Genomic DNA, 25,366 nt, shown 5'->3' with positions numbered 1-25,366 from the left:
AAAATCAGAATACTCCAAAATAATCATTATACTTATATATTTCCAAAGTTATACAGTAAGACCCCGCTTAACGCGGGGGATACGTTCCATCAAAGTAGAGCGTAATGCGAAACAGCGCTAAACGAGGCTATCTTTACATGTAAATATTGGGGTTAGGGGAAGATGGCTAGGAAATTGGTTAGGTATTAAATTTAAAAAGTATGTTTTTTTAATAAAAATAAAACCAAACATTTATTTCTTAAAGCCCAAATTAATACCACATTATCATTTCTTGCAAAAATAAAAACAAAATATAAATAACAAAACGAATATTCTTAAAAAAAAACAAATAAAATTCTAAGTCAGTCATATTTAGTTAGCCTTCCGCGTTTTCAGTGTTCTGCCTTTTTGTGACAAAAGCATCTAATGTTGTTTGCCTTTTTCTTTTGCATTGTTCTCTTAAAAGTTCTTCATAAACGGATAGAGCATCTCTAACACCACGCCTTACTTTTGAGCTCCTGTGAAAATTCGGATCATTTTCAATGAATTGATCCATTATTTCAGTTATGGTAGACAAACTCCTTTTTACAAACGCCATAGAAAGTTCTTTTTGCTCTTCTTCTGAATCACTGCTGTCAACATTTTTGTTTTCTTCTTGTTCAGTTAATTCCTTGAGCTCATCATTAGAAAGACTAGCCGCTGCTTCTTGAATTATTTCTTCGACATCTTCCACATTTACCCCTTCAAAATATGTCTGTACAATACCGCACCAAACAAGAAATACAAGTACACTCTTTCGGATATGTATTTGAAACCTATCGCTGCATAATATTTCGGGGAATCCCCATATGCTGCGAGCGATTTCGTGGAATCCCCGGGTTGAAATAAAAGAGCTCTAAACCGAAACAGCGCTAAACGAAACAGCGTTAAGCGGGGTCTTACTGTAGTAATAATGATAACTAACAGACAGTACGTTCTAGCATTTATTTAAAAGATGCTTGAATCACTGATTTATATATTGTTCTATTTCTTTAATTTTCCATAAAATGAGTGTCATGTTTCATTTCTTGGAAATTAAATGATGAAAAAAAGTATTGAATAATCTCATAACAGTTTTTTTTTTTTTTTTCCTCTTTAGGTAATTGCGGAAAGTAAACAAATTCGACAAGAGACTGATGATACTGGTCCTTTGTATGAACTTCAGTATTGGCGTTACATTTTGTGTCGACTCAGCTCTGTTGTTGAATTTGTGCAATCTAATAAGTTTCAGACTGTGATAAGGATCTTAACTTGTGCTCATTCTCGAATGCTGAAGGTATAAGAACTAATTTATGTAAAATAGAGTCATGTGTAGTCTAACTTAGCATTCATTTCTTCTAAAGATGTTTTTATCCTTAATTTCATGGAAGAATTTTATTTCTTATGGTACGTTGTGTATTATACCCAAACTCATAATTATTTGTTTCCATAATAATGTATTGCATATTATAAAGAAATCTATATAACTATGATGCTTTTAATGCAAAATTTTAAAAAGTAGCAAATACATTTATAAAGTAGCAAAGTAGCAAATGCATTTAAAATCAAATAGAAAAATTAGATTAAAATAAACAGTTTCTGATAATGTTGAGTTCTCAGGAACTATTTTCATTGATTTTTTTTTCATTAAATAAAAAACATTATTTAATAAAATGGAGTGTTTAAACTTTGTATGACAAGTATGTTATCCTTCCAAGTAGATAAGGTAGTATAAAATGATAATTCTAGAACTGTCTGTATGTACAATTATTTAATTGCCTAAAAAATTGCTCATTGCATTTTAATTCATTCATAGTTAGATGAAATTCATTATGTATAAATATAAATTTTATAAAACTGTATTTATAAGCATAATTATAGTTCTATGTTATTGATTACTTTTTAGGAGAAAATAGAAATTTTCACATCTTTTTGATGTCAAATAAAAATTACTTCTATGTTATTGATTATTTTTTAGGAGAAAATAGAAATTTTCACATCTTTTTGATGTCAAATAAAAATTATGACCATTATGTATGCAACAATGTACAAATACACACATTAATGATATATATATATATTGTTTTTATCATTTTTGGGATTTAATTTTCATGTGAATGTCTAATCACTTCATGTTTCTTTCTATATGATAGTCTTTTTTTATTAATTTATAATAATAATGTAATGTTTATTTTTTCAATTAGCTGTGGATGGAACAGGAAAGAAGACTGACAGATAGTATAAATGAAGCAAAGGATAATGTTAAATACCTTCAACAGCTAGAAAAGATATGTGAGAAATTTTACAAAAATGATTTGGTAAAGTCTACATATTTAGCCTTTAACTTCATAAGAGAGTGAACATTTAATTTGTAATACATCTTACTTGAGCTCTTTTTTTTTCATTACTTTAGTAAATTACATAAAGGTTTACTTGTTACCAAATTGATTTTACCATGTAAGGTATTTCAAAGATTTCTTAGACATATTTATCTCCCCTGCAGCATAAAATGAGTTTTTTCCCTAACTTTTGGAAAGCAGAGGTGGGAAATGATTGTCATGCAATGGTGAAAGGGGTGCATGGAGGGTACAAGCTGAGAATCACTGTTCTAACCATTATGCTAAAGAAATTTCTGATTTATTATGCTAATAACGATTCCATTTTCTTGTACTTAGTTGGTTATCAGTTATGGAAATAATAAAGCTCTTCAAGATCTATTTTTCTCTGAAATAAGCACTTCATGGATGATTTTGTTTATGGAATTAACCATAATTTATATTAAACATAGCAAAAAACCTAAAAATGGCATGTAGCCATTACAGGGTTCTGAGCCCAAAAAGAAACTGTCTATGGATTACCCATTTAACTATTAGTAGACTGCTTTTGATGAGTTTTTTCCTTTTACAATGCAGAATTTAAAAATTATTACTGTCTCATTAACAGTATAGACTCATTCTATATTTTGAATTTTGAATCATATAGAGACTGGATCTTGTTGTGTGAATTGTTTTTGCTACATATGACCTTTGTGCTTAACTGAATCATGAAAGGTAGCCTTTTCTGTAGTTTTTATTAATATTATTCAAGTTAATCATGAGATAAGGTTACTTTCAATTTGCCTTGTATGTGATTACAATTTCTTCCTTAATAGCTGCATTTACAAGATCTATTGCAAGATGGATGTCTGATTTTCTCTTTAAAAGAACCTACTAATGCATTATTATGAAACAGTTAGCCCTAATGTGTAATTATAAAGCAACTCTCCTGTTATAAAGTAATGTTAATCTATCATTATAAAATAGTTGTAATTATCATACGGTGAATTTAGCTATTTAATAATGATTTGGATAGGAAAATTTTCTGTAATTTCTACACTGATGCAATACATGAAACCATTGTTTTCTGATTTTGTTTTTATCTACCTAATGTATATGGATATCACTCTTATAGAATAATGAAAAGCAATGATTGTTTAATTATTTGGGATACAATATGATAGTATTTCATTATTTTATTTATATTCATACAAGTAGAATGTTCCAAAAATACAGCAAGAGCTGTTTCCTCCCTTTTTAATGTAGTTTGCATCAAATGTTCCAGTTAGTATACATATTTTACTGTGAATGATTTAAAGATCTATATTTTTACTTTAGTATTCATTTCCCCATTTTTTTCCTTAATTTTATGTTTTATTAAATTTTTACATAAATATCTGCTTAAAAGTGAGTAGAAATATATCTCTTCAAAGTTAAGATTATTTCCTTTTCTTAAATACTTATTTCCCCATAATAATGATCGGAAATTATTTACAACTGAACTTACTTTAATTTACATTGCAATCATTTGGGTTTCATTGAAATTTTACTTTAAAAAACTAGAACAGTTTTGAAAAAACAAAATTAAAAAAATGAATTGTTAGTATTAATAAAAATATATTAAACCTTAAATGTTTAGAATTACTTCAGATGATGAATATCATTAATTATGCTCCATATTTCTATCTTACATTTGTGTATTTAAAAAAACTAAAGCTAAAAGAAGTGTGTCTGACGGATTTTACTGTATGTTATACATGAAGTCTTATTTTAATTGAATTATGTGCTTATGACAATGAAGTTTAGAAAAAACATTATGCTTTCATTTTTTAAAAATTAAGAATTTTTAAGAGAGTTTTCTATTTTGGGGTTATGTGTAAAACATTAGGACAAGACATTTCTAAAATTCCTTTTATCCATTAAACGAATCTGACATGCATTCTAAAAATATATACTTATTTTCAGTGAAAATTAAAGTTTAGTTAAACATCTCTACCTTGCAATAATTTTATAAATTTATATATTGTTACTTTAGTCATCACTTTATTTTTGTTTTATTAATTCATTTTTTAGGATGAAATTCAGAAGTCTATTCCTCTTCTTATATTAGAGGTTCAGATGATTAATTCTTTTTCTAGATATTATCATACTCCTGAGCACATTACTTCTTTTTTCACCAAAGTAAGTTCTGATGCAGGAGCTATTTAAAAGCACATTTTGTTTTTTAATCTATTCATAATTTCTATTTTCAAAATGTTTTGTCTCGAAGTGTAGGAATGTGTCATATATTTAAAATGTTTATTTCAGAATTAAAAATATGCATACATTCTTTAAATTTCAACAAAATAAAAAAAGTTTCACATACTTTATAGGCTGTACAGCCTGTTAAGAAATTATAAATACTGCAATATAAATAAAATCTAAACTCAGTGGCACAACAGCCCTAGTGGGCTATGGCCTGCAGTGCCCTGAAATCTATTTTCTTGACTTTGGGTTCTGGAGTGCATCAGCATATGCCCTGGGCAAGTGGTCAGCTTGTCGCAGGCCCCCGGTATTTAGCCCCCAAATGAACTTCGTACTCATTTTATCGACCCACTTAGAAATGAAAGGCTGAGACAACCTTGCCAGCCCGAGGATCAAACCTCAGACCTGTAGTGCAGCTGCACTACCCACTTTGCCACTGCACGATCGCGATATAAGTACTCTGATATAAATTTTCTGTGGGTTATATGAGAAGTGATAATTAAAAATGTTTCAATTTCTAAATTGTAAAGACAATTTGATGATGAATAATGAATGCACATATTTAATTAATTTACTTTATTCAGAAAGCATGCTAACAATAGTATATGTAAAATTTATTAACTTCACTAGTTTATTGCATTGAAATTGAGTCAGTCTAGACTGTGCTTCAGACTAAGAAGTGTACTTTAGAGAGAAAGTGAGAAAAAAGCCTTCTGAAAAGCCTGCAGGTGCTTTATCCCATGGGAAGCTTCTAGTGAAAGACTTATCTGAGCCATTTATCATAGCATTTCAATGTGTTAAATCCATTTTAGCTTGGAGTATAAGTTGTTCCTTCTTGATCTATTATTAACCCAGTAACTGAAACTGCCAATACCAGATCAATGGCTATGATGACACAACTTGGGTGATAACTTTAGTATTTTCAGGAATGAAAAATTTGCCTATTATCAAATTAATTATCAATAGGTTTACTGCATTTCCTGAAAAATAGATATGTGAAATTTTGACATGAGACTATCATTAAAAGTTACAACTTCTATGCAAGAATTTGTATTGTATTTGTATTTATCTATTTGAATCTATTTGGCATATTTTTTTCAGTTTGTGCCAAGAATAATTCACTTGGCAAACTTCTTAATATATGGCAACATATTTTCCTTTACCTTTTTACATTGTGCATGAAACAAAGTTACATCCTTTCTACTTTAAAATAATTTTAACAAAGTGCCTAAACCATATTTGATGTTATTATAGCTTTCAACAAATGTGCCAAATTTCAAAATGCACCAATATATAAATTCACGCATATCTTCGGAAGTTTTGAATAAAAAACTGTAATTTTTTGCAGGTATGCTTAGAAATATATTTACTTTAAGAGGATGGTGAAAATTTTATAGGTTATAATTCAAAATGTTTTTTGAAATAATTTTTTTGCAGATATGCTTAGAACTATATTTACTTTTAAGAGGATGGTGAAAATTTTATAGGTTATAATTCAAAATGTTTTTCGAAAAGTTTATAAAAATTATTTTTAAATACTACAAATTTTAAGAATAAGTTGTAAAAAATGGGCGAATTTTATTTGGGATGAACCTAAATTTTGAAAGAGATTAATAGATATATACCAAATTCAATTAACACTGAGGGGCTAAAATTTTGAGAGCTAATTTTTTAGAAATTACTTGAGCGATTTTTACAAACTTTGGCAGTTTGTCATAATTTGAGTCATAGAATCAAAATATGGATAAAATGTGGATTGTCATTTCAGAAAAAGGTCCGATTTTGAATACCTATATTAGAACAATGCTGCATATAAATCTAATACATATCCTTTATCGCATTTTTGAGACATCAATAACGCAAGTTGAATTTCGTCAATCAGCCCAGTAGAATGGGAGATATAGAACTGTCCTTTCTCTCTCTCTCTGTCTTTTTGTTCAGTTTAAATTTTATTTTATTTTTCAATAAAATAGTTGTTCAGGATATGAGTTCAGCTTAACAAAGCAGAGACTTGTAAGAGAAGATTAGGATTTCTAAATCCAAATACTTTACTTGAAATGTTTCTGTCAGTTATGTGTAATCAGTATATTTTACCATTTAATAAGTTGACTTCACATTTAAGATTCAAATGTTGAAATTATCTTACAAGAGAGGTATTAAATAAACAAGTTAAATGCCATGTATTGAAGCACATGTAAGTCAATATATTTTATATTTCATGGATTATTTTCATAAAATTAAGTAAATATGTTTTATTTAAAAGCTATATGAATGTGGCTTTAAAAATGCTAGGCTATGTTAAAAGACTATGTTAAGTATCCTGCTACACTTCTGTATTTCATTTTTGACTGTGCATTTTTATGAAACAAAATTATTGTTTTCATGTGCTCGTATCTCTTCTTGAAGTTTGTCCTGTCTGTTTTTTTAGAATCCTGTATTTTTATTAATCCTAGAATGCTACCCTTTTAAAAACCTACGGGAATGGTAACCATTCGTCTCCGAGACTAACTGTGTGTAAGAATCTTTAAAATCTATTTTAAAAGTTATTTAAAATAAAAGTATACTATGTGCAGATGATTTCAGGCCTCTGGAACTTTAGCAAGAAAGTATCATTTATTTATTCTCAAAGCAGTCTTTACACATATTACCATGTTGGTTTCTGTGCATTACTCTGGAACACGTTTGACAAAAGTTTGTGCGCAAACTGTACAGGCAAAATGCACAAATATTTCATTTTTTATTGTCAGATTGTTCAGGAGGTTGAATGTTCAAATCTAATTTCAAGAATTAGCTGTTCCCTTATAACTCTTCTTGTTGATTGAAGCAAATGTTGTAATGCTTCTTCATCCATGGAGCAAGAACATCTTCACACTTAGCTTTATTGCGAACATTTTTCTCGATAATGCATTTCGGATTTTATATTATTTACATATATAACATGTGCATTCAATAAACTGATATTTATCATGCTGTAAAACGCAAAAAAAAAAAAAAAAAAAAAAAAAAAAAGAAGCCTTCAGCTCGTTTTTCTACTACATGACATATTGTTGCATATCTGATCCAATGTGTCTGCAGTCACTTTTATTGCTCAGCCTCTTCATTCTTTAATAAATTGAATAATATTGTGAGATGCTGTACTTGTGTTGCTTGATTTAGGAACAGATCTTTACCACTGAGCTGAATTTTACCAGGATAAATAATAGATTTTTCATGACTCAAAAAATGTCAGAATTTTTCAATGTTTTAAGCATTTTTTAGCTGCTTATTTTAAATTCAATTTTTTAACTGTTTTAGTATTTTCTTTTTAGCTCCATATTTGAAATTAATATTTTCATCCTCATGGGTTTGTTTTACAAGCATTGTTTCTTCTTCATCTTTATCGTCAAATGACAATTCCTCATTTTCATGTTTGTCGCTATCTGTGAATTTGGGATTTTCAACCTCAGCAAAATCATCCTCCTCCTATTCATCCCCAAAAATTTAATTTTCTTCAGCACTCTTGGATAGCCTCAGGTCTATCCCAAACCCTTTCTCCGCGAAAACTCTTTGACGTCTTCAAGGCAACACAGAAATGAACTTAAGTCTTATTTTCAAATGAAACATTCATCTGTGAAATGAGTGTTGTTCTAAAAATGCTACATGCGAAAATATTTCGGTAAGAAGGAATGTCCTCATCTGTAGCAGCCAAGATCATATAAAGGTACTGAGGCGCACATCCCGATTCCTTGTTTTAGGAAAGGCCGGGTAAGGTATTTGTTATGGGCTTAGTCCAGGAGACGAATGGGTAGCATTCTAGGGGTAAATAAATATTTTTAATGAAAATTGAAATTTTAGTATTAAAATACCAAAATATAAATCTAATTGAAAATAATTAATAATATATACCATAAAAATTTAGTGTCAAACTAATTACTAAAATTAGTATTCTGATTTACTGCAGAAAACTGATTGCTTAGAATTTTTTTTATCCAAAACTAGGACTGGGACCTGAATTCAGCTTGATTAATTTAGTCTCAGAATAAAGCTTATTCATAATGATGACAAACAGTATGCATCTGTAAAGGGATTATAAACAGTGATATGCTGCTGAGATTAAACAGATATTAAATATGTACAAAATTAACGAAATACAATTTATACATACAGTTGAATATAAGTGTAATTAATTAATAAATTTGAGCAGATGATTATATGCACATAAAAAGGCAAACATATATATAATTTCTTTATGGGCAGCTGAATTGAAATTATATAATATGATTTAAAATATTATTTATTATTATGTATTTAAAAAATTAGAAGATTCAACTGTTAATAGCTTAATTACAAAGAGGAAAATTGAATTTTTCAAAAAAATAGATAAAAAAAATATAAAGTGTAATCTGAAAATTTCAGATTATAGTCTAAACATCTTGAAACGTTTACTGATAAATTTCCAAAAGTAAGTAAAATATTTTAAAATTAAAATGCTATAAAAATCATATTTTAAAAAAGTATCTTTTGATCTTTGTATTAGGATTTCAGTTTAACTCCTAAAATGATTTTGATGTAACATTTATCAGTAATCTGATTAATTCTTTTGGAATTTAAAATATAAAATTTTGTATTTAAAATTAGCTCTTAAAAATAGCAGTACCAAACGTTAAAGGGAAAAAAGTTGCTGTGATTTATTTATCATAAATCATATTATTATTTTATCACATTTTTATAAACTTTATGTTATAAAATTATAAAAATATAAATTATAAAAAATTGTTACTATTTTATCACATTCTTACATACTTATTAAAAATAATCATTATATTATTTCATCATATTTTTATATAGTTATTTGAAAAAAATATTTATTAAAGAAGTAGCCGTACATTTATTTTACAAGGTCATTGGCAAAGGAAACTTGCAACACATATTTACTTCAATAAGAAAGGAAAGGGGGGAGGGAGAATACCATGTTCTTTTTCCAATGAGAATTTTTTTTCTTCTAGAGAAAAAGGAATAATGTATGATCATTCCCTAAATCCATAGAGTTTTATTATAAAATTTGCAGCAATTTAAGATTGCCTTTATGCCTAATTATATATTTAAAAGCTCTATAAAAATTCTTTTTTCTGTGTTTTTTAAGATAAGAAAAAGCTTACTGTGTTGTGTATAATTCTTACTGGTAAGGTTACTTTCTATAGCACGTTTTGTTTACCCAAAGTTGATTTTTAATCTTTTTTATTTTTTTTCCCTAATATGTTTTAGGTTACCAATCAAATTGTAATAATTTGTAAAAATTATATCACTGATTCAGGCAAGTTAGTTTTGTGGAATATGCCACGCCAAGACGCTGAGATCAGAATGAAGAAGTGTATAAAATTATTCCAAGAATATAAATCAGCTCTAAAGGAAGCAAAAAGTCAGTCTTCATCTCAATTTAGAAGAAAATTTGAGTTTTTTCAAGTGCCTGTTTTGGGAACATTCCATTCATTTTGTAAAAGACTTACAGCAGTAAGAATGAATCTCTTTCTTAAATATATTCTTAAATAAATGTTTTTTTGTGAAATTTATCTGTTGCATTTTATATATTAAAAATTCACAAAATTCTATGCCAGAGTGAAATATAGGCACTTTTGATGTTTTTTCTAAAAGCTACATTCTTAAACTAAATATGTTAAATTTTGAGCAAAATTCAATATTTCATTTAAACTAAGTTTTAGTGTAAAGGATGAATCAAAACATTATGACTACAATCTAAATACAGTGTTGCTGACCTTTAGTGATCAAAACAGCTGCAATTTGTCATAACATGAATTCTGTACTTCTTGGTAGAAGTTCTAAGGAAGATTGTACCAGACTTAAAAGATGATCTCATGTAATTTCTGTAGATTATTACAAGGTGTTTTGTTACCTCTGAGGTAGCACTCCATGACATCTGAGATGTATTCAATTATATCTGATGTAGGATGGAGGTTATAAAATCAAATGGAATTCACCAGCATGCACCTCAAACCACGAATGCACCAGACTATTCTAACCTTGTGAATTGTCCAGTGCAGGGATGTAGATAGGATTTTCAGCGTCCAGGGACAACTGAAGATTTTGCTTTCTACGTTTGCTACGAATGGAATATATTTAATTCTAAAATTTCACAGCATCAACTTGGATCCCCCTGAATGCTACATCCAGGGATAATGTCCTCTCTCCCCCCCCTAGCTACACTCCTGGTCTAATGCATTGTTTTGTGGGAAGAGTACATTTTTGGTTAAGAAGACAGAAGCTACAAAGGGTTTAACTTGTCACTATTCACACAGTCCACAAATATCATGCTGTATTCCACAGTAAATGCTAGTCCCAGGGACAATCATGGGAACATCTCCTGAAACATACTTCCACTGCCTAACCTGTGTCAATTAATTTTACACTTGGAAGATGGCATATCTTGATATGGTCATTGATTAAACATAAAAGAAATTTGGGATTCATTTTCCCGGGTAACTCTTTTTATTCTTGCATGGTCCAAATATATGAGGGCAAGTAAAAAATTATCTACACTTTTGTCATAACTTTTCTTACATTGCGCACTTTGTCTTCTGTCCTCGCCTATTTTATTATTATACTGTTGTGGTGATGTTGTAAAAGTTTGATCTTAATTCCTCCATTTTTTTTTCTTCTATTGCAGATATATCATGGCTGCTCCATTAGAAGTTTGCACCAAAGAGGAGCAACAGGCACTGATCTGATTCCTCTGGTCGGAGGGTGTCAAAGGGTCAGACATGAATAGACAAATCACTATCGATGAGGTACTGTCTGCTTTGAACATCAATCATGGCTCTGCCCATCAAATCATCCACGACGAGTTCGGTTTTCATAAAGTCTGCGCATGGTGGGTACCAAGAAAGCTTACTGCAGAACACAAGCTCACTCGTGTTAGGGTCTGTCAACGCTTTGTCAAAACACAGTTTTACGTGATAGTACACTTTTCCGATATTGCGATGAATGTCTGACCCTTTGACACCCTCCAACCAGAGGAATCGGATTATTGCTTGTTGTTCCTCTTTGGTGCAAGCTTCTAATGGAGCAGCCATGGTATATCTGCAACAGAAGGAAGAAAATGGAGAAACTAAGATCAAACTTTCACAGCATTTCCACAACAGTATAAGAATAAAATATGCGAGGACAGAAGACAAAGTGTGCAATGTAAGAAAAGTTATGACAAAAGTGTAGATAATTTTTGACTTGCCTGTGTAATAGTATTATCCACTGTAGTCATTAGCATTAATAAAGCTGAGTAAATGGAATACATAAGAGGGGGTTATCTGCTGTGAAACCCCATATCTAACAGAGTGTAATGAATTGTGCACTCAGATGTACCTGCATTGGTATAGTATTCAGTTGGCAGCTGCTGCCAATAGCTTTATTGGCAGCAGCCTATTTACCCTTACTAAGCAGAACAGTTTCTATTATTTGAATTTGTCAGTTAAGCATACTTGGCATCTACTGTCGGTTTCATTATCCTTATTCCACTTTTATATTATTTTAAGAATAACAGATTTCAAACACCTGCTGTTGTTGAGATGCTTATTTCTAGCAATCTGGCTTTTATCAAAATTGCTTAAGTCAGCAGCCTTCCCTGTTACATGTACACATACTTAACAAAATGATACATATGTGTGCTTGACAGTCATTAATTGGCATTTCAACCTTCTTATATGCCATTTACGTTATTTCAGCAAGTACATCTCATACTATAAGGATAGTTATAATGTTTTAGCTGATCAGGATATATTTTTGAAGTTTTTATAATTAGTGTTCCTTTCTTGGACTATATGACTCAGGAAATACATATGCAGTAAAATGTTTATTCATTAGAAAGTATTTCATGACTAGACAAATTTCTTTTGTCTAGAAATACACTCTTCACTGATTCATCAAAATTCATATCAGATAAACTGTTTAAGTAAAATAAGCTGACCAGTTGCAGAGAGGATGAAGTTACAAAACACTTACTGTGTTATCAGTGTTTGGTTATCAGAAGTTGAATAGATGGGCTGCATGGAATTTTTATTTTAAAAATAATATATAACTAATATATAAGTTTGATCTTAGTTTCTGCCTCCTTCTATTTATTCTTTTTTTATATAATTATTTTCTTTGTTATGATGTACATTTTACATAAAATATGATGCACTAAGATTAACAGTGATGTCCCTGGATGCACTAAGATTAAGAGTGATGCCCCACTGTTCATTGCTTCCAGTTTTTGTCCTTTTCTTCCAAGTTTTTGAGTATCCTGGAATGAATGGGTTTCTTTTGTAAGAAATCTGAGCCTATAAAAATCTGCTATGTAGCATTTAAATGATATTAATAAGTATAAAATATTTTCGGTAAAATAGAACTGAAAAGTCTAACATATATTCACTAAATTCATAATATAATGCTGTTAGTAATTTCAATATGTAGAATTTCATAATGTGTGAAAAAATCAGCTTACCCCAGTGTATTATATTTTACAACATACTTCAAATCCTTTCTTGATTTTATAATGTTATCTTATAAACATTTATTTAAAAGTCATAAGCATTTTAAAATTATTTTTGAAAAATTAATTTCGAGTCCTCTCAATTCTGTCATATACATAAAATCATATATTTTTCTTCCCCTTTTCTTATTTCATTTCTATTTCTATTCTAAAATTCATTTTGAATACTCTCAATTCTGTCATATAAAATCATACAATTTTTTTTCCTTTTCTTATTTTTTTCTACCCTTTAGATAAAACTTTTCCTACATTACCTGCTTAAATTTTAACACTTCTTTCAATAATCATTTTTCTTTGCAGAGCAGTAAATATTTTAATTAACTTATTGATGTTCAATGGGCATGCAGTCAGCTTGTCTGCTGTTATTATAGAATGATCCCTTAATCGTTCTTCTTTTATTGAAGACAGTAAATGATATTTTATTAGTTTGGAACATTTGCATTCCATTTGTAAACATAAACATGTGCAAATTCTGAGTGTGACTGATACATATGGCAAATTCTTTTCCAATTTCTTCTTTCACATGTACTAAAGTACTGTTAGACAGCTATTGGCAGTTTGTGGTAATATGTGGGACCTAACTTCCAATTCAAAAATAAGATCTGGAACCTTTATTGTCTGAGTTTTATTTTGGATGACTGCAAGCTACTTACATAAATTTAATTAAATAAATATTGAGATCTTTCTTGTTTTTTGGTCAATTGTCATAAATACTATTGAACAATGACTGAACACTAAACATCAGAACAATGACTTAACCATTGAAGTCTTTCTTTCAAGGACATAATAGCAGTCATAATATTTATTCATAATTCCTTTTCTTCTCCTGATATGCTTTCATTCCTACTACTTCCATAAAAAAAACTGCCTTTTTTTTTTTTTTTTTTTTTTTTTTTTTTTCATTTTACATCTGGTGTCGAAGTAAATAACCCCTCCTAAAGGTATACTTTTTGTCTTTATTCTCAGTTTGATCTTGGGTTACTTTGTCTATTAATTTTGATTTTTTAAATTCTTTCCTCTTTCAAATAAGGTCTATGTGGTGTGAGACAATTCATGATTAGAGAAAAGCTTAGAGAGTCCTTTCCATTCTTTATAGCCATATCTTACAAGAAAGACAAGCCTAGTGTTGAACAGTTTGCAATAATAGCAATGTAGAGAGTCTCTTTTGTGAATATGCAAGCCAATAAAGCTTCACCTTCTTACCATCTGGAAGCAGATAGCAGTAACATTAAAACAAACAACATCTTGTTTCTTTGTCTATGGGAAATTTGAAATTCTTCTCATAAATATCTGTGAGACATTCTTTAACTAAATTAGTTCTTAAGTTATTGCTTACAATCTGTGTCCATGTTCCCAGACCCCTCGAGCTGATTATACAGTGAAACCTCATTACAACAATATTTTAGGGACCAAATAAATATATTGTTGTAGAGAGGCATATTGTTATATCCAGGGCCCACATATTTTGAGCATTTAATAAGAGTTTTTTTTATTATTATTAGTTTAAGGTGCATAACATACTACTTTTAAGTCTATATTTAGAAGAAATTAATTTGTAAAATACTAATAATAGTGGTTTAAATACTAAAAAAATAAATAAATAAGATAAATTCAGAAAATAAGCAGAGAAATATTCACATACCTGAAAACACTTTTTTATTGAAAATAATCCAATATTTTTGTTTGTTTATTGATTTTTTTAACTGTTAAGTTCGCCAATACTGTATGCATTGAGTCTAGTGCATGAAAATGTTCTTTATTTGTCGACGGAAGGCTTGAAAAAAATGTCCGTAGAGAATTCACAGATTGAAGAGCTTCCTGGGATGACAATAAGGACTGCGATGGACCTGTATTATCATCATCATCAATATCATCATCATCTTCATCATTGTTTCCTATCTCATCAGTAATTTCAGAGAGAATATCTTCATCAGTAACTCCTGCAAAAACCATAAGATCATCATCTGCTGTTAAATAGTCTTCTATACTAATTCCAAACTTTTTACCGCTTGTTTCCTCAAGTTGGGATACGGATTTTTTGATGTGCAAAACACATTCTTGATCATCTGAGAGATCATTGTTTGTGGAATTTTCATCATTATCAGATTTCTTATCTTCCATAACACAAAGACCGGCCTTTTTCCAGCAATTCCGAATGGTTTTTTCTGTTACTTCCTACCAACTTCCAGCAATATTGTCACACGCTTCCTTGACATTTACAGCTTTGAAAGGGTCTTCTACTTTATTTTCAAAGTTTACAAGTATGGAGTCCACCAACCATTTTCTGTAATATCCTTTGAAGCACTTAATTATGCCCATATCGAGAGGCTGTAAAATTGAAGTGCAATTGGCAGAGAAAAAAGCGATTTCGATATTTTGTAGCTTTGGAAATGACGTGTGAGCACCGCAGTTATCTATCAACAAAACGATTTTTTTTCTTTCCCTTCTTCATTTTGTTGTCTAACTTCTGTAACCATTCGGAAAAAAATTTAGACGTCATCCAAGCCTTCTTATTTGCTTTATACTCCACGGGAAGACTTTTCACATTCTTAAAGCACCTTGGCTTCAATGATTTACCAATGACAAGAGGTTGTATTCTATGCATTCCTGTGCTATTTGTACACAGAAGAACAGTCAGTCTCTGCTTTGATTTCTTCCCACCATAACACTTTTCACCCTTGAATGCCAATGTTCGATCGGGTAGGAGTTGGAAAAACAGCCCAGCTTCATCTGCATTATAAATGTCTTCTGGAGCATACTTTTCTAAGATTTCTTTCATCTTGTTTTGCCGCCATTCATTTGCGTCGTTTATCGGGGCTGACTTTTTCTCTCCGTGAACTTCTTGGAAAGTTATTCCATGACGATCTCGAAAACGCATTAACCAACCATTGCTAGCTTTGAAAGTTTCGTTCCCTAGCATTGCTGCAAATTTCCGTGCTTTTGCACATAATAAAGGTCTATTTATTGGGACATTTGTTGCTCTCATCTCTTGAAACCATTTTAAAACAGCTGCATCAATGTTTTCATTTGTCGCAACTTTCAGTCGTTTTCGCTCTGGGTTAATTTCATTTGAAGTTACAGCATCTTCGATTTGCTTTCTCTTCTTTAGGAACATTGCAACTGTAGATTGCGATAATCCATGTTTCTTAGCCGCATCAATCTGCTTCATTCCCTCATCAATATCATTGATAACGTTCAGTTTATCTCGAAAAGATAGTTGCTTTCGCCCTGCCATCTTAGGGAACAATATCGCGTAAAAGAAAGAAAAGTTTAAACCAAATGTTTTGCATAGAACTCAAAATCATTAGACTATAAAACAACCTTTGAACTCACTTTCAGTACGTCACTTAACAACACCCCGCCTCCATCTCCCCCTGTTCCTCTAACAAAGGGCACTTGTTCTGTGACAAGGTGACCAGACAGGTCTAGATGTCCTTAAACCTTATCAGAATTCCAAAGCTTTCTGGGAAATGAGACTAGGCATACATTTACACTTCAGCCCCCTCACCCACTCCAATTCCCAAAAGGGTGGTCTTCATCTGTTTTGAAATCTGAACAATAGCTATTTATTCAGGGATAAGTTGAATATCCACAATGAGTCTTAATAGACGGAAAAAATAACAAAAGAAAACGAAAAAAAAAGCATTTGAAAATCAAAATATTATTATAAAGGGAGAAAATAATACTGAAATTTAGATTGAAAAAATCGTTTTACAGAGGTTTATTGTTCTAGAGAATATAGCAATATTGAGGGGAGATTAACATTAGTTTATATGCAAAATCACCGGGACCACAAAACATTATTGTAGTAGAGGGAGTTATTGTTGTATCGGGTATCGTTGTAGCGAGAGTTTACTGTATATTAAGAATTAAGTTTCTTCGATTTTTCTTCTCTTCCTGAAGCTGGAAATCAGACGGACTATTATTTTTGTCACATACGACTGATACTGAAGTTCTGTATCTCTTTTCATTCTTTGTCTTTACAGTCTTACTTAAATGTTTTCTTCCAAAAATAGTATTATAATTACAAGCTGTATAACATCCATCACCTATTCCTTCCTTGTTAATTAAAAGTGATAAATTTTTCTAGATTCATTTAGTGCAAGTTTTATTTAAATTTCACCACTCTTATTCATGTTATTTCCCATACCATTGCATTGTTTTCTCGTGATTAAACTGTCATGTATTTTCTTGAAAAATTCAATTGATGGGCTTTCATTTTGTGATGTTTTCTTCAACAAAATGATCTTGTATTTCTGTTCCCCGTGAACCTGATAACTGTTTTCTATTCAAATAAAATACATGCTTTGACTGATGCACAACAGAATCTACATTAAATAAAGATACTATGCAGATGGAAACTATATGAACTAGAAATTATAATTGATAAATCTCTGTATATATTCAAATAAATAATGATATAGCGCTCCATTATTGTAAAAATGTTCAAGTTATAGAAAAATTAATTTATATGATAGATACAATATACATACTAACATACTTTTCCACCAGCAGGTTGTAAAATATGTTGATCAAAAAGATTTCTAACTACTGTTATTCTAACCTGAGAACACTGGACAAAGTAGAAAGCATATGGGCTCGCCAAAGACTCTAATTCCATTATTTCTAATAGTTGAGTTTTAGAAATTATACAATGGAATACGATAAACAATAAACAGAAAAGGAATATTAAAGCAGAATAAATCATTTATAAATTTTTATTTAAAAATGTAACAGTAACCCAGTTTCAGCATAATTGGTGAATCTGCAGACCTTAGTATCCCCAAATGCACTTTGTCACATCCTAAGAAAAGCAATTAAGCCTTGGTGCATTCCCAATCAGAAGGATGCCTCATAGTTGTTATGGAGCATACTGCCAAGTAGCCAACTCATTATGGCTGTGGGAATTGGCAGTTTTGAAAATGCCTTAGGTTCAGTGTGCATGATGAATCCAAGACAATTCAGGAAGTGTCTTTCTGTTGAATTTATTTCTTTTAATTACATATTAATAATAAATGCAGCTTGGATTTAATGTGGTGATTTCAAATAAAAGATGGAATTAAAGTTTGTATTTTACCTTTAAATGACAATCATGACATGAGTCAATAAAATAAATTTAATAAACTGAGTGTAAAATTTAATTCATGTCTGTTAAATAATAATAAATTGAATATGAATATAGATTTTAATGAATTAATTGCAATGATAAGTAGTGAATGCTCTAATGGAAATAAATGGACAAAACAATCTTTATACCCACTTTCCTAAATTAAGGTAAATAATTCATACATTAAAATGTGAGAAAGAGATCTTTTGAGTAACGTAAAAAAATAATTCAGGTGTAAGTTTTATTTGATAATTTCATAAACACCCACTAATTTTGTTAAGATGTCAAATTAGTATTGTAAGTACCAAAATTTCTTTAGTTGAACATTAAATTTCTTCCTGGCTATCTGAGTTAATAAGATTTCAGGGTTTCCCCCCTTATCTCAAATTCAGTTAATAGTCTATTTATTAATTTTAACTCAAAATACTTAATCTCCTTTATTATATTTACATTGTTAAGAATTTTATGTATATTGTACTTATTTTTAAGCTAAAAATTTTGAAATAAATGCTTTTTACCTCATTTTTCAGATTTAAATCTCATAACCTAATTTAATAATGGAATTACTGAGCTGCATCTCAAATTTGAGAATCGCTGAAACATTTCTACATACTGTGTGACTACATACATATTAAAAGTGTATGTGTATCTGATTAGAAAAATTGAATTTTGCAGTAATTGTCCTAGTTATATGCAAATAAAATGTTGAACTTCATATGAGATTCCATATATATACAATGTACACTGCTCAAAAAAAAAAATAGGACAGTCCTATATCTCCCGATCTACTGGGCCGATTGACAAAATTCAAATTGCGTTCTTCATGTCTCGAAAGAGCGACTTAGTATATATATTAGATTTATATATAGCACTATTCTAACATAGGTATTTTTACACAAAATCGGACTTTTTCTGAAATAACATACCAATTTTTTTACATATTTCGATTCTACGACTCAAATTACGCCTAAATATGAAATTTTGTAAAATTTGGAGCGAAATTTACGGAGAAATTCACAAATTTATGTTGGCGCTTTTTTGTCAGTTTGCGCCAAGAATACTTTACTTGGCGAACTTCTTAATATATGGCAACCTAGTTTCCTTTCCCGTGAGAGGAAAAAAAGTCACCATCGTTCCTTTTTTCCAAATAATATTCTTTATATTGTATTTTTAATATAACTTATTATTTTAAGTAATTTTTTCTTTTTCGAATTTCATTTTAATTGTTTAAGTTGCACGTTTTTTTTTCTTCCCCCCCCCCGAATAACTGTTTTAAAAATTTTTATTTACCTATTCGAACAGCGTAAATAAAGGTGCAGCGTTTATTTATTTATTTTTTTTTTCAAATAGTTTTCTTTATATATATTTTTCGTCATAGTTATTATTTTAGGTCATTTTTTAATTTTTATACTTTTATTTTAATTGTTTGTGTTGCATTGTCTCTTCAGATAATTGTTTTAAAATTTTCTATTTATTCCTTCGAACTGAGCATTTTAAATATATTTATTAATATCAATTTTCCAGAATTTGATTTTATTTATTTGAACTGTGTTTCTTTCGGAAGAATACTTTGTAACCCAGACTACGATGCGTTTGAAAACTGCATACTATATTAAAAGAGAAAATACAGTAAAGCACAGTTTTACACGCCTTTCAATGTTCCGTTCAGAAAAAATATATATAAATAAGAGAGATGTATAACCGATATTTTAACTTAGGATGACTTGCATACACTGCTTTAAACAGTTTTATCATTGTGCCCATTGCTTTACACAATTTTATCCTACATTTGGTTTCTTAAAATGTTATTCATATTTTAGTCAAATATTTTATTTTTGAAATCGCAAGAATCAAATATCATAAGATTGAAAAGTTTTAAATTAAAAAAAAATACGAATACTAAATTTTACGAAAAAATTTATTTTTCTTCTCTTTTTCTTTAAGCATTCTGAAAGTATATTGAAAAGTATCCAACTTTTCGAAACATTTTGGTATTTCTGACAATCATTTTAAATAAAGTTATAGCTTTCCATTTCATAAAGGCCCACAAACGGCATAGCGGTAAAACTTGCTGAACACTGGTAGTTCACTCCGGGGTTCGAACACCAGTAAACGGGCTGGTTGCATGGGCGTTTTCATGGATTTTCTCATGTGTACCGCGTATGACAGCTGGTTTCCCTTAGAAAGTTCTTCACGAAGTATTTCGTCAGAGCCTTTTTCAGTCTTTAGAGGCTAAACATTTTGAAGGTATGAGATGAAAGGAAAGACTGGTTTCATCCAAAGGTTTTGGTTTATTTTATTATGACAAAGCACACTACGGCTATCTGCCTAAGGGGAAGGATGCCTTCCTGGAGGACTTTCTAAGGGAAACTGGCTCGCATACACGTTACACATGGGGGAAACCACGAAAATGCCCATGCAGCCAGCCCGTTCACAGGATTCGAACCTCGGACCGAACTACCGGTGTTCAGCAACTTTACCGCTTGGCTGCTATTTCATCAGGAGGGGAAAAAAAACATCTTTAGGTGACATCCACATACATCACTGGATAAACTCCTGAATCTTCAAATAATTCAACTGAGAAAATCATGGGATTCACCATTTATGATACGATATGATGTTCTATAACGTAATTTACACAACCATATAGTTTAAAACCAGTCGCTCTTCACTTTAATCTGCAATGATATCGTTTTGTCTTTTCTGTTAACACAAGCTCAATTGATGGTATTTGCTGGTGTACACGTCCAAGTGTTTTCTCTTTGAACACCTAAATTCTTTGAAGTATCCTGAAAGTATATTCGAAAGCGTCCAACTTTTTTAACATCTTGGTATGTCTGATAGCCAAATTTCCCTGCAAATTTTTGCTTACTTTTCTCCCTAATTTTCTTCTTTCCTTCTACAGTTATTTTCAGTGCTCACACAAGAAAATTAAGATTTTTCGACTGCTAGACTTCCATACATTTTGCATTCTTGTCAATTTTTTAAAATATCAATTATATGAATTGCATTTCAGCTAAAGACAGCTTTTCATTTTCTAGTCATTTTAGCTCTAAATAAAGTTTAAAGCGAAGTCCAAAGGATAAATATTTTAATTAAAAGATTTTTGCTAAATGACAAAGAAATAAAACCGTCCAGTAGGGTTTATTCTGTACCACCGAGTAACTCGATTCTTATATCGGCTGAAACAATCTAAATCATACTAAAGATCATGTTTTTTTTTATACAGTCTATAACACGAGAGAAAAATTAGCTTCTTAAAACATTCTTTCTAAGAGGATTAATATAAAAGATTATATTTATATATATATTTTTAAAGCTGGGACTTGAACCAAACTGTCAAACTTTTAAAGTTTAATTTACATGGTGGTTATAATTAAAGTTTCAATTTGAAATGGTTATAAAAGGAAAACTACCGGACCAAATGTTATCAAACTTGGGAATCGTGTAAAGGAGGTTATGGGAATTTATTTTCGGCGGAAAAAAAAGAGTTCAAAAACTCACCATCAAGGGAAAAATGGCGCTGTATACAATATTGTTAAATGAAATAAGACACGAAAACATCTGTTTAAAATGTGTTTAATATTTTCCGAAACGTGTTACAAAGCATGTTCAATGTAGCGTCCAACATTTTCCAAAAGCAAGTTAAATCATGTTACTGCATTCTCAACAGCAGCTCTTAGCATATCAGGTTTGGTGGTTTATTAGATTACGGCAAAGCACTCGAGGGCTATCTGCCTTAAGGAAGGGATGCTTTCGTGGAGGACTTTTTAAGGGAAACTGGCTCGTATACACGTTACACATAGCATATCAGGAGGAATGTTATCAGTGTATCACATTTTTCATTTCTGCCAAATTTTTTAGATTATCACCATAAACAGTGCTTTTGCTCATAGACAAAAGTCACAGAGGTTGAGGTCTGGTGGGAAGAGGGGAAGTGTTGGCTTATAAGACGTTCATTCGTGAAATGTTGCCTAAGTAACTATGCGACACTCTTGAGGTGGTGCCCAGCCCTGCATAAAAATCGTAGTATCTAAAATGCCACGTTACTGCAGTTCATGTATCACGAAACATTTTAATATTGACTCTAAGTGAGCTGCAATCGCAGTGGTCCAGCTGTCGACTGCTCTTCAGAAAAAAATGGTTCTGTTATAAAACTAGCTGTCATTCAACAGTAAACGGTGTGAAATGACTGTTATGCAATCGAATGCAGTAGGAGAATGCAATGGAACTAGATAGATAACATGAGAGATTTCTTTGGCCCAAATCGATTAAAAGCGCTTTGAATCAGTATCTTCATGTTTTAGTGCCGAATTCAGGCTTAAAAAATTACAAATTAGCGATCTGTAAGAAAACGATTTCCAGATTGTACGCACTTGTGAGAGTGATTTGCGATCTCACATTTTCTAATCGCTAATTCGTGGTTTTCACGGACGAAATTCTCACTTACAGGGATGGCGCACTCGGCATTTATCGAATTTAACGTCTTTAAATGGTAATTTGCCTACTTCAAAGATTCTTAAGGCTATACAACATATTAAACCCGTTTAACAAAAGGTTAAGTTAGATTCCGACCCGTATTTCGTTTAACAATATTGCATGCAGCGCCATTTCCCCCCCCCTCCTGGTGGTAAGGTTTCGAAATTCCTTTTTTCCGCGGAAAATAAATTCCCATGACCTCCTTTACACGATTTCCAAGTTTGATAACATTTGATCTAGTAGTTTTCCTTTTATGACCGTTTCAATGTGGAACTTTAATTATAACCACTCTGTATATTATTAAATTTTAATTTGAAGCTATGCGTTATATGTATACCATATAATGCATAGCTTCAAATTATTTTCGCTTTTATGGAAAAATAAAAAATCGAAGCAAATATACTTTGTATAATGGACCAAAACTGAAAACATTTCCCCTCCCTCCGAAAATAAAATATTGAAATTTCGAACTTGAATTTATTGGGTTATCGAAATATTTAATTTGACTTATCTTCTAAGTCCTAGTTCCGACAACTATTCCGTCAAAAATTCCGCATTACTTAAGCTAAAGTAAAAGATTTAGTGTATATTCACTGTATGTTAATAAAGTAATCAGAGTGTAATAAAAATAGATTATAGAATTTACGCTGATGTAACTTTTTGTCTGACTGCACAACATGTAATGGAAGAGAAGGTTTGTAGAGATCTGTTTTTGACATGCCTCTAAAAGTAGATGTCATATTAATTTTGTCTCTTCAATGTCAAAAAACTTTCCTTTGAGAGGCAACTTTAGTTTCTGAGAAAAAAAAAATCACAAGAAGACAAATTTGAAGAACATGCAGGACGATTGAGTACACATACTTATTTTCGGAACACAAGCGGTTCTGCGACTGGTTATTGAATAATGAAAAGATGCATTGTCATGCAATACAAAACATTTGGAATACGTTTTCTGGCTGAATAACGTAAGATTAAAAGTCATCTGCTTAATTCACATCTATTTACAAGTCAACTACTCGGGCAATTGCAGAATCGTTTTGATCCTGAGTTTGTAAGACAAACCTAATATCACTGGATTTAAACACTTCTTTAATCTTCCGTGAACGTTCCTTCTTTAGCTCATATTCCAAGAATATTAAGTGAATACAATTATTGCCAAAGAAATTGAATATTCATTTGCACTACGGCTTGGTAGTTTACTAACGAGTTAACAAAAATTCTGCTTTTTTTGTCTAAGAATACAACAATATTTTAAATATTTACAAATAAAATATTTAATTGGAGATTTAATTGGAGCCTCATCAGTTGCCTAGCATTTGAAAAAAAAAAAAAAAAAAAAAAAAAAAATAGATTGTTAAATACTAATTGTTTGCTGCTCAGTCTAACCCAGGCTGCATGGTTGGTTTTCGTAGTTTTTTAGGTTCTTTTTACAAAGATTCTCTGTGAAAGCATCTTAATCAAATAGCTCCCATGTTCTTTCTATGTTCAAATAACCAACTAACCTAGTTTAAGCGCGATTTCCAAGTGAAGTTACTAGAAAAATCCGAATACTCATTAAAAATCATGTAGCTAGCCAATCGGGAGTAACATGAAAGATACGGCGCCAATAATTGAAATGTTGTTACGGTACGCTGTTTCTTAACTTAGATGGTCATTCCTTAATTAAATAGCTCACCAACGGCCGAGCGGTAAAGACGCTGAACACTGGTAGTTCAGTCCGAGGTTCGAATCCCGCGAACGGGCTGGCCGCATGGGCGGTTTCGTGGTTTTCCCCATGTGTAACGTGTATACGAGCCAGTTGCCCTTAGAAAGTCCTCCACGAAGGCATCCCTCCCTTTAGGCAGATAGCCCTCGTGTGCTTTGCCATAATTAAATAATCCAATCCAATCCTTAATTAAATATAATTGATTTGTAAATTCTACTAGAACTGACAGTAAGAATTGAAGTGGAAATAAGTAATATGGTGTGCAATCTTGATTAATATAAAATTAAAAATATTTGCATAGAAAAATGTTTGCATTCAGACAGAAAGTTTTTTGAAATATTTGCAATTACTTTATAAGAAGGATTTATTAATAACCGTAATAATTACTTATTATATTACTGATGATTAGGATTCAGTTCTTGACAATTACATTCTAAATTAGAATTTTAAGGATATAATGAAAATACGCTACGCACAAAAATACATTTTAGGAAAAAAAAATGAGTTGATTTTTTATGTTTTAAAACTTCTTAAATTCATTTAGTAAACATCATATCCTCATTGTTTATTGAATCCAGAATGTTGGTGTCGTTTATATAATTATTCTTACTTGTCTACAGAATCTGCTGACTTATCCAGCCATTAAGTAGCTGCAGATCATTTCTACATAACCATTGAACTTCCATTAATTCAGTCTCTAGAGGGTTGTATGTTTATATCATAATTTGACTTTTATAAAAAATGATTATTCTAAGTATTATGTTTCTATAAAAATATATTGTGCTTTAAAAATATGGATGATAGTATCAGCCGCTCTTTCAGCCACTTTAAAAGCAACAGTTTGTTTAGAAATAAATTGTGCAGTTAATGTCATAAAATTCAAATAAATATCAAACGAAAATTCTCAGTTTTAGACAATTCGATTTAAACGAAGTAAAGTAGCAGACGATAAAACGCCGAAGGTAAAAATTTACTCTTACAAAAACTTACTCTTAAAT

General features: G+C 30.7%; 1 protein-coding gene across 1 annotated transcript in view; it reads left to right on the top strand.

Annotated features, from left to right (window-relative positions):
* The window catches only part of LOC118184242 (dynein axonemal heavy chain 8-like), a 442,084-nt gene that overhangs the window by 100,869 nt on the left and 315,849 nt on the right, over nt 1–25,366 (top strand). The window contains exons 8-11 of the mRNA XM_085817842.1: nt 1,118–1,294; nt 2,202–2,315; nt 4,386–4,493; nt 9,801–10,046. Of these exons, the coding sequence (XP_085673968.1) occupies nt 1,118–1,294; nt 2,202–2,315; nt 4,386–4,493; nt 9,801–10,046 (645 nt within the window). The remainder of the gene's footprint in view (nt 1–1,117; nt 1,295–2,201; nt 2,316–4,385; nt 4,494–9,800; nt 10,047–25,366) is intronic.

The sequence above is a fragment of the Stegodyphus dumicola genome, chromosome 5 (genome assembly GCF_044657685.1).
Source record: "Stegodyphus dumicola isolate Sdum_Otavi_A_Nest chromosome 5, ASM4465768v1".
Classification (NCBI taxonomy): domain Eukaryota; kingdom Metazoa; phylum Arthropoda; class Arachnida; order Araneae; family Eresidae; genus Stegodyphus; species Stegodyphus dumicola.
The sequence above is the reverse complement of the archived record's forward strand: the minus strand, read 5'-3'. Positions and strand labels throughout refer to the sequence as shown.